The sequence below is a fragment of the Lepus europaeus genome, unplaced genomic scaffold (assembly GCF_033115175.1).
Source record: "Lepus europaeus isolate LE1 unplaced genomic scaffold, mLepTim1.pri SCAFFOLD_212, whole genome shotgun sequence".
NCBI classification, from domain to species: domain Eukaryota; kingdom Metazoa; phylum Chordata; class Mammalia; order Lagomorpha; family Leporidae; genus Lepus; species Lepus europaeus.
In genome coordinates this window covers 238,475-249,000 of record NW_026909102.1, presented here as the reverse complement: position 1 = coordinate 249,000, position 10,526 = coordinate 238,475, and the positions used below count along the sequence as shown (strand labels likewise).

Here is a 10,526-nt window from a genome sequence, read left to right as displayed (position 1 = left end):
CACCACCTCTACACATTCGTATTTTCTATGGAGAAAGCTGGAGGAACTGTGGCAAACAAACATGATATTTCTGTTTGTATAGATGACATTTTATGCACATGCCTAACTAAAAGACTTTGCTTTTCTCCAAAACCATTTATACTTTTATTTTCTTGCTCCTTTGCATACAAATGCCACACCCCTTTGCCCGGATAAGACTGGATGAAATCAGAAATATCCAGATGTGTTTTGGCTAACTCCATCCCACATATAGCTACAGCCTCTTTCTTTGTTTATTCCGGATATTATGAATGGACTTTATGGTTTTGAATGTATTTTATAAGGGAACATTTATATTTGTGCTTGGAAACACTAATTGGTTACATGTGACACCAGATCTACACATTCGTATTTGCTATGGAGAAAGCTAGAGAATATGCGCAAAAGAAACATGGTATTTCTGTTTGTATAGATGGCTTTTTATGCACTTGCCCAAGGAAAAGACTTTGCTTTTCTCCAAAACCATTTTTCCTGTGATTGTCTATGTCCATTTTATACGAATGTCACACCACTTTGTCCGGATATGACTGGATGAAACCAGAAATATCAGGTTGTGTTTTCCTAACTCAATTTGAGATATTGTGAAAGACTCTGTGCTTGTGTTTTTGTGGAATTATCGATGGAATTTATTGTTTGGAATGTTTTTAATCAGGGAGCATTTAATTTTCTGCTGGGAAACAATAGTTGGTTCCACATGGAGACACCAGCTCTATTCATTCGTATTTTCTAGGGAGAAAGCTAGAGGATCTGCGGCAAACAAACATGATATTCCTGATTGTATAGTTGACATTTTATGCACTTGCCTAAAGAAAAGACTTTGCTTTTCTCCAAAAATATTTGTGCTGTGATTTTTTCGGTCCATTGCATACGAATGCCACACCACTTTGCTTTCATATGACTGGCTGAAACCAGAAATATCCGGTTGTGTTTTGGCTAACTCAATCCCAGATATTGCTATAGACTCTGTGTTTATGATTTCTGGATATTATCGATGGACTTTATTGTATTGAATGTTTTTTATCAGGGATCATTTAATTTTGTGGTGGGAAACACTAATTGGTTACACATGGAGACACCAGCTCTACATATTCGTATTTTATAGGGAGAAAGCTAGAGGAACTGCTGATAACAAGATGATATTTCTGTTTGTATAGAACGACATTTTATGCACTGGCCGAAGCAAAAGACTTTGCTTTTCTCCAAAACCATTTTTACTGTGATTGTCTTTGTGTATTGTATACAAATTCCAGGCACTTTCTCCGGAGATGATGGATGAAACCAGAAATATCCAGTTGTGTTTTGGCTAACTCAATCCCACAAATTGCGAGAGCCACTGTGTTTGTGTTTTCTGGATATTATCGACGGACTTTATTTTATTGAATGTTTATTATCAGGGAACATTTAATTGTGTGCTGGGGAACAATAGTTGGTTCAACATGGAGTCACCAGCTTTACACATTTGTATTTTGTAGGGAGAAAGCTCAAGGAACTGCAGGAAACAAACAAGATATTTCTGTTTGTATAAGTGACATTTATGCACTTGCCTAATGAAAAGACTTTGCTTTTCTCCAAAACCATTGTAACTTTGATGTTCCCGGTCCATTGCATACAAATTCTGCACAACTTTGTCAGGATATGACTGGATGAAACCAGAAATATCCGGTTGTGTTTTGGCTAACTCAATCCCACATATTGCGACAGCTGCTGTGTTTGTGTTTTCTGGATATTATCGACGGACTTTATTTTATTGAATGTTTATTATCAAGGAACATTTAATTTTCTGCTGGGAAACACTATTTGGTTCCACATGGAGACACCAGCTCTACACATTCGTATTTTGTAGGGACAAAGCAAGAGGAACTGCGGGAAACAACATGATATTTCTGTTTGTATAGGTGACATTTTATGCATTTGCCTAACGGAAATACTTTGCTTTTCTTCGAAAATATTTTTACTGTGATTTTCTCGGTCCATTGCATACAAATTCCACATCACTTTGTCTGGATATGACTGGATGAAACCAGAAATATCCGGTTGTGTTTTGGTTAACAAAATCCCACATATTGCGACAGTCTCTGTGTTTGTTTTTTCTGGATATTATCGACGGACTTTATTGTTTTAAAAGTTTTTTGTCAGGGAACATTTAATTTTGTGCTTGGAAACACTAATGGGTTCCACATGGAGACACCAGCTCTACACATTCGTATTGTCTAGGGAGAAAGCTAGAGGAACTACAGTAAGCAAACCTGATATTTCTGTTTGTATAGGTGACAATTTATGCACTTGCGTAACGAAAAACTTTGCTTTTCTTCAGAACCATTTTTACTGTGATGTTCCCAGTCCCTTGCATATGAATTCCACACAACTTTGTCAGGATATGACAGGATGAAACCAGAAATATCCGGTTCTGTTTTGGCTAACTTAATCCCACATATTGGGACAGCATCTGCGTTTGTGTTTTCTGGATATTATCGAGAAACTTTATTATTTTAAGTGTTTTTTTATAAGGAAACATTTAATTTTGTGCTTGGGAACACTAATTGGTTCCACATGGAGACACCGACTCTACACATTCGTATTTTCTAGGGAGAAAGCAAGAGGAACTGCGGCAAAGAAACATGATATTTCTGTTGGTATAGGTGACATTTTATGCACTTGACTAACATAAACACTTTGCTTTTCTCCAATACCGTTTTTGCTGTGATTGTCTGTGTCCATTTCATACGAATTCCAAAGCACTTTGTCCATATATAACTGGATGAAACCAGAAATATCCGGTTGTGTTTTGCCTACCTCAATCCCACATCTTGCGACAGCCTCTGTGTTTGTGTTTTCTGGATATTATCGATGGACTTTATTGATTTAAATTTTTTTTTTATCAGGGAACATTGAATTTTGTGCTTGGAAACACTAATTGGTTCCACATGGATACACCAGCTCTATATATTCGTATTTTCTAGGGAGAAAGCTAGAGGAACTGCGGCAAACAAAGATGATATTTCTGTTTGTGTAGGTGACATTTTATGCACTTGCCTTACGAAAAGACTTTGCTTTTCTCCAAAACCATTTTTACTGTGATTGTCTGTGTGTATTGTATACAAATTCCACACCAGTTTTTCCGGATATGACTGGATGAAACCAGAAATATCCGGTTGTGTATTGGCTAACTCAATCCCACATATTGAGACAGCCTCTGTGTTTGTGTTTTCTGGATATTATTGACGAACTTTATTGTTTTGAATTTTTTTTATAAGGGAACATTTAATTTTGTGCTTGGAAACACTAACAGCTTCCACATGGAGATACCAGCTCCACACATTCGTATTTTCTAGGGAGAAAGCTAGAGGAAGTGAGGAAAACACAGGGGGAGCGGTGCTGTGATGCGCCTGGTGGGCGGTCCTCGCACGCGCGCTGCTCTCCTTTTCTCAGGTCTCGGAAGTCGCTAGCTGTATTCGAGGCGGCGGCGGCGGGGAGCGAGTCCTTGTGGTCTAGATAAATCAGGAAAAATGTCTCTCTATCCATCTCTTGAAGACTTGAAGGTAGACAAAGTAATTCAGGCTCAGACTGCTTTTTCTGCAAACCCTGCCAATCCAGCAATTTTGTCAGAAGCTTCTGCTCCCATCTCTCAAGATGGAAATCTTTATCATAAACTGTATCTGGAACTTTCTCAACACATGGGCCTGAGTTTAAATGAAGAAGAAATACATGCAAATCTGGTGATGGTCTCTGGAGCACCACTTCAGGGGCAGTTGGTAGCAAGACCTTCCAGTATGAACTATATGGTGGCTCCTGTAACTGGAAATGATGTTGGGATTCGCAGAGCAGAAATTAAACAAGGGATTCGTGAAGTCATTTTATGTAAGGATCAAGATGGAAAAATTGGACTCAGGCTTAAATCAATAGATAATGGTATATTTGTTCAGCTAGTCCAGGCAAATTCTCCAGCCTCATTGGTTGGTTTGAGATTTGGCGACCAGGTACTCCAGATCAATGGTGAAAACTGTGCAGGCTGGAGCTCTGATAAACCTCACAAGGTGCTCAAACAGGCTTTTGGAGAGAAGATCACAATGACCATTCGTGACAGGCCTTTTGAGCGGACAATTACTATGCATAAGGACAGTACTGGAAATGTTGGCTTTATCTTTAAAAATGGGAAAGTAACATCCATAGTGAAAGATAGTTCTGCAGCCAGAAAGGGTCTTCTCACGGAACATAACATCTGTGAGATCAACGGCCAGAACGTCATTGGATTGAAGGACTCTCAAATTGCAGACATACTATCAACATCTGGGACTGTAGTTACCGTCACAATCATGCCTGCTTTTATCTTTGAACATATTATTAAACGGATGGCGCCAAGCATTATGAAAAGCCTGATGGATCACACCATCCCTGAAGTTTAACAGTTAGGACACAATGGAAACAGCTGAGCGTCTCCAGTTTCCTTTCTCAACTACTTCTGTATTATGCACACGAAGCTTTCCCGGAGCCAGGGAGCATATGCTGCATGAGGACCTTCCCGTCTCACGTTATGGCTGGGAATCTACTGGTTCATCTGATCTCCTCAGATTTCATGGTCGTTGTAGTCTTAGCCTGGTTTTATAGCTGTGAAACTTTCACAAGATTGACTGACTTTCCTAGAATAGTTTCTCTACTGGAAACCTGATGCTTTTCTAAGCCATTGTGACGAGGGTGATTGATGCCAGCTTAGCTTTGTATGAGAACCAGTTACCTTTCTTCTAGGTAATGAGTAGTGCTCTTCACGTCATTTTAGTTCTATGGTATATTTGCATTTTTAACAAGTACGTGATAGTACATTTAGAGTGATTGCCTTTGGTAGGTTTTTTTCTCCCTCTGTATGTATGTAAACACCAATTAGGTAATGCTGGTTTCATTCCAAGTAAGCATTATACAGTTTATGTAGGTTATAAGAGATTATGATGATTGTCATTAAATTTTAACTACCTTCACTAATATGCTTCAACTGTCGCCTTAACTATGCTAAGCTCTAGAACAAAAGCCAAAATATAATTATTGCTGCCTTCCTAAAACTCAAGATGTAGTTCTGTATTAAACTGTAATGTGCACTAGCCCAAAAGAGGTTAATAGTACTTTCTGAGCTATAGCATAGCTGCTTGGTTGTATTTGACATTTTCTAGTCATCACGTAACAGAAATATCTTCTCCAAGTTGCCAGTACTGCTTCCTGAGAAACAAAGCGCTATATATTTAATGTAAAATTTCTTATACGAAACAGGATGAACTTTTGATTCCTCTTTTCATTTGTAGATTAAGTAGAATAATACTAATTTTGGCATCTGAATGTTAAAATTATGTAACCTACCTACTTTGGGAAAAATGTTTTCCTGGTAATTTGTTCCATTTCCTGACTCTTCCCTGCAAACAAAGTGACAGTGACACTTTATCTTTTTTTCTGTTTTGGTTTATGCCTATCCTAATTAAAAATGTATAAAGTGAAAAAAAAGGAAGTGCGGAAAACAAACATGATATTTCTGTTTGTATAGATGACATGTTATGCACTTGCCTAACAGAAATACTTTGCTTTTCTCCAAAACCATTTTTACTGTGATTTTCTTGGTCCATTGCATACGAATTCTACACCACTTTGTCCAGATATGCCTGCATGAAACCAGAAATATCCGGTTGTATTTTGGTTAACTCAATCCCACATGTTGCGACAGCCTCTATGTTTGTGTCTTCTGGATATTATGGACAGACTTTATTATTTTGAATGTTTTTGTCAGGGAACATTTCATTTGGTGCTGGGAAACACTAATTGGTTCCACATGGAGACACCAGCTCTACACATTCGTATTTTCTAGGGAGAAAGCTAGATGAACTGCGGCAAACAAAAATGATATTTCTGTTTGTATAGGTGACATTTTATGCACTTGCTAAATGGAAACACTTTGCTTTTCTCCACTACCATTTTTACTGTGATTGTCTGTGTCCATTGCATACGAGTTCCACACCACTGTGTCAGGATATGACTGGGTGAAACCAGAAATATCCGGTTGTGTTTTGGCTAACTCAATCCCACATGTTGCGACAGCCTCTGTGTGTGTGTTTTCCAGATATTATCGATGGACTTTATTGTTTTCAATGTTTTTTTATCAGGGAACATTTAATTTTGTGCTGGGAAACACTAATTGGTTCGTCATGGAGACACCAGCTCTACACATTTGTATTTTGTAGGGAGAAAGCTAGAGGAACTGCGGCAAACAAACATGATATTTCTGTTTGTATAGGTGACATTTTATGCACTTGCCTAATGAAAAGACTATGCTTTCCTTTAAAATAATTTTTACTGTGAAGTTCCCAGTACAATGCATAAAAATTCCACACAACTTTGTCAGGATATGACTAGAGGAAACCAGAAATATCCAGTTGTGTTTTGGCTAACAATATCCCACATATTGCGACAGCCTATGTGTTAGTGTTTTCTGGATATTATCGATGGACTTTATTTTATTGAAAGTTTATTATCAAGGAACATTTAATTTTCTGCTGGGAAACACTATTTGGTTCCACATGGAGACACCAGCTCTACACATTCGTATTTTGTAGGGACAAAGCAAGAGGAATGCGATAAACAACATGATATTTCTGTTTGTATAGGTGACATTTTATGCATTTGCCTAACAGAAATACTTTGCTTTTCTTCAAAAACATTTTTACTGTGATGGTCCCGGTCCATTGCATAAAAATTCCACATCACTTTGTCAGGATATGACTGGATGAAACCAGAAATATCCGGTTTTGTTTTGGCTAACAAAATCCCACATGTTGCGACAGCCTATGTGTTTGTGATTTCTGGATATTATCTACGGACTTTATTGTTTTAAAAGTTTTTTATCAGGGAACATTTAATTTTGTGCTTGGAAAGACTAATTGGTTCCACATGGAGACACCAGCTCTACACATTCGTAGTTTTTAGGGACAAAGCAAGAGGAATGCGATAAACAAACATGATATTTCTGTGGTATAGTTGACATTTTATGAACTTGCCTAACTGAAACACTTTGCTTTTCTCCAATACCATTTTTACTGTGATTGTCTGTGTCCATTGCATATGAATTCCACACCACTTTGTCCGGATAAACTGGATGAAACCAGAAGTATCCAGTTGTGTTTTGCCTACCTCACTCCAACATGTTGCGACAGACTCTGTGTTTGTGTTTTCTGGATATTATCAATGGAATTTATTGATTTAAAAGTTTTTTATCAGGGAACATTTAATTTTGTGCTTGGAAAGACTAATTGGTTCCACATGGAGACATCAGCTCTGCACATTCGTATTTTCTAGGGAGAAAGCCAGATGAACGCGGGAAACAACATGATATTTCTGTTTGTATAGGTGACATTTTATGCACTTGCCTTACGAAAAGACTTTGCTTTTCTCCAAAACCATTTTTAATGTGATTGTCTGTGTGTATTGTATACAATTTCCACACCACTTTCTCCAGATATGACTCGATGAAACCAGAAATATCCGGTTGTGTTTTTGCTAACTCAATCCCACATGTTGCGACAGCCTCTGTGTTTGTGTTTTCAGGATATTATCGACGGACTTTATTATTTTGAGTGTTTTTTGTCAGGGAATATTTAATTTTGTGCTTGGAAACACTAATTGGTTCCACATGGAGACACCGACTCTACACATTCCTATTTTCTATGGAGAAAGCCAGATGAACTGCGGCAAACAAACATGATATTTCTGTTGGTATAGGTGACATTTTACGCACTTGCCTAATGGAAACACTTTGCTTTTCTCCAATATGATATTTACTGTGATTGTCTGTGTCCATTGCATATGAGTTCCACACCACTGTGTCAGGGTATGACTGGATGAAACCAGAAATATCCGGTTGTGTTTTGACTAACTCAATCCCACATGTTGCGACAGCCTCTGTGTTTGTGTTTTCCGGATATTATCGATGGACTTTATTGTTTTCAATGTTTTTTATCAGGGAACATTTAATTTTGTGCTGGGAAACACTAATTGGTTCCACATGGAGACACCAGCTCTACATATTCATATTTTCTAGGGAGAAAGCTAGAGGAACTGCGGCAAACAAACATGATATTTCTGTTTGTATACATGACATTTTATGCAATGCCTAAAGAAGACACTTTGCTTTTCTTCAAAAACATTTTTACTGTTATGTTCCTGGTCCATTGTATACGAATTCCACACCAGTTTCTCCAGATATGACTGGATGAAACCAGAAATATCCGGTTGTGGTTTCACTAACAAAATCCCACATGTTGCGACAGCCTCTGTGTTTGTGATTTTTGGATATTATCGATGGACTTTATTTTTTTAAAGTTTTTTATGAGGGAACATTTAATTTTATGCTTAGAAACATCTGTTGGTTCCATATGGAGACTCCAGCTCTACACATTCGTATTTTCTAGGGAGAAAGCTAGAGGAACTGCGGCAAACAAACATGATAATTCTGTTTGCATAGATGACAATTTATGCACTTGCCCAATGGAAAGAATTTGCTTTTCTCCGAAACCATTTGTACTGTGATTTTCTCGGTCCATTGCATACGATTTCCACACCACTTTTTCCTGATATGACTCGATGAAACCAGAAATATCCGGTTATGTTTTGGCTAATGCAATCCCAGATATTGCGACAGCCTCTGTGTTTCTGTTTTCTCTATATCATCGATGGACTTAATTGTTTTCAATGTTTTTTATCAGGGAACATTTAATTTTGTGCTGGGAAACACTAATTGGTTCCACATGGAGACACCAACTCTACACATTCGTATTTTCTAGGGAGAAAGCTGGAGAAACTGTTGGAAACCATCATGATATTTCTGTTTGTGTAGATGTCATTTTATGCCCTTGCCTAACGAAAAGACATTGTTTTTCTCTGAAACCATTTTTACTGTGATTGTCTGTGACTATTTTATATGAATTCCACACCACTTTGTCAGGATATGACTGCATGAAACCAGAAATATCCGGTTGTGTTTTTGCTAACTCAGTAACACATATTGCGACAGCCTCTGTGTTTGTGTTTTCTGGATATTATCGATGAACTTTATTGTTTTAAATATTTTTTATCAGGGAACATTTAATTTTGTGCTTGGAAGCACTCATTGGTTCCACATGGGGACACCAGCTCTACATATTTGCATTTTCTAGGGAGAAAGTTGTAGGAACTGCGGCAAACAAACATGATATTTTTGTTTGTATAGGTGACATTTTATGCACTTGCCTAACGAGAAGACTTTGCTTTTCTGCAAAAGCATTTTTACTGTGATGTTCACGGTCCATGGCATAAGAATTCCACAGCACTTTGTCAGGATATGACTGGATGAAACCAGAAATATCCGGGTTTTCTTTGGCTAACTCTATCCCAAATATTGCGACAGCCTCTGTGTTTGTGTTTTCTGGATATTATCGATGGACTTTTTTGTTATGAATGTTTTTTATCAGGGAACATTGAATTTTGTGCTTGGAAACACTAATTGGTTCCACATGGAGACACCAGCTCTACACATTCGTATTTACTAGGGATAAAGCTAGAGGAATTGCAGCAAGCAAACATGATATTTCTGTTTGTATAGATGAGATTTTATGGACTTTTCTAATGAAAAGTCTTTGCTATTCACCAAAACCATTTTTACTATGATTGTCTATGTCCATTGTATATTAATTCCACACCACTTTCTCTGGATATGACTGCTTGAAACTAGAAATATCCTTTGTGATTTGGCTAACTCAATGCCAGATAATGCGACGGCCTCTACATTTGTGTTTTCTGGATATTGTCGATGGATTTATTATTTTGAATGTTTTTTATCAGGGAACACTTAATTTTGTACATGGAAACACAAATTGGTTCCACATGGAGACACACCAGCTCTACAAATTCGAATTTTATAGGGAGAAACCTAGAGAAACTGGGGCAAACAAACATGATATTTCGGTTTGTATAAATGATACTTTCTTAACTTGCTGATGAAATAAATTTACTTTTTCCAAAACCATTTCTACTGTGATGGTCTATATTCATTGTATACGAATTCCACAACACTTTCTCCAGATATGACTGGATGAAACCGGAAATATCCAGTTTTGTTTTGGGTAAATCAATCCCACATATTGCCACAGGCTCTGTGCTTGTGTTTTCTGGATATTATCGACCGAATTTATTATTTTCAATGTTTTTCATAAGGGAACATTTAATTTTGTGCTGCGAAACACTAGTTGGTTCCGCATGGAGACACCAGCTCTACACATTCGTATTTTGTTGGGAGAAAGCAAGAGGAACTATGGCAAACAAACATGATATTTCTGTTTGCATAGATGTCATTTTCTGCACTTGCCTAAAGAAAATACTTTGCTTTTCTCCAAAACCATTTTTCTCTGATTTTTCTAGGTCCATTGCATACGAATTCCACACCACTTTGTCCGGGTATGACTGGATGAAACCAGAAATATCTG

The 10,526-nt window shown here is 37.5% G+C and overlaps 1 protein-coding gene across 1 annotated transcript; it reads left to right on the top strand.

Annotated features, from left to right (window-relative positions):
- The first annotated feature begins 3,724 nt into the window (after positions 1 to 3,724).
- On the top strand, positions 3,725 to 4,599 carry LOC133754588 (syntenin-1-like). Its single transcript, XM_062185008.1, has one exon. The coding sequence runs from the start codon at positions 3,759 to 3,761 to the stop codon at positions 4,440 to 4,442; it is 684 nt and encodes a 227-aa protein (XP_062040992.1). The 5' UTR covers positions 3,725 to 3,758; the 3' UTR covers positions 4,443 to 4,599.
- Positions 4,600 to 10,526: the final 5,927 nt, after the last annotated feature.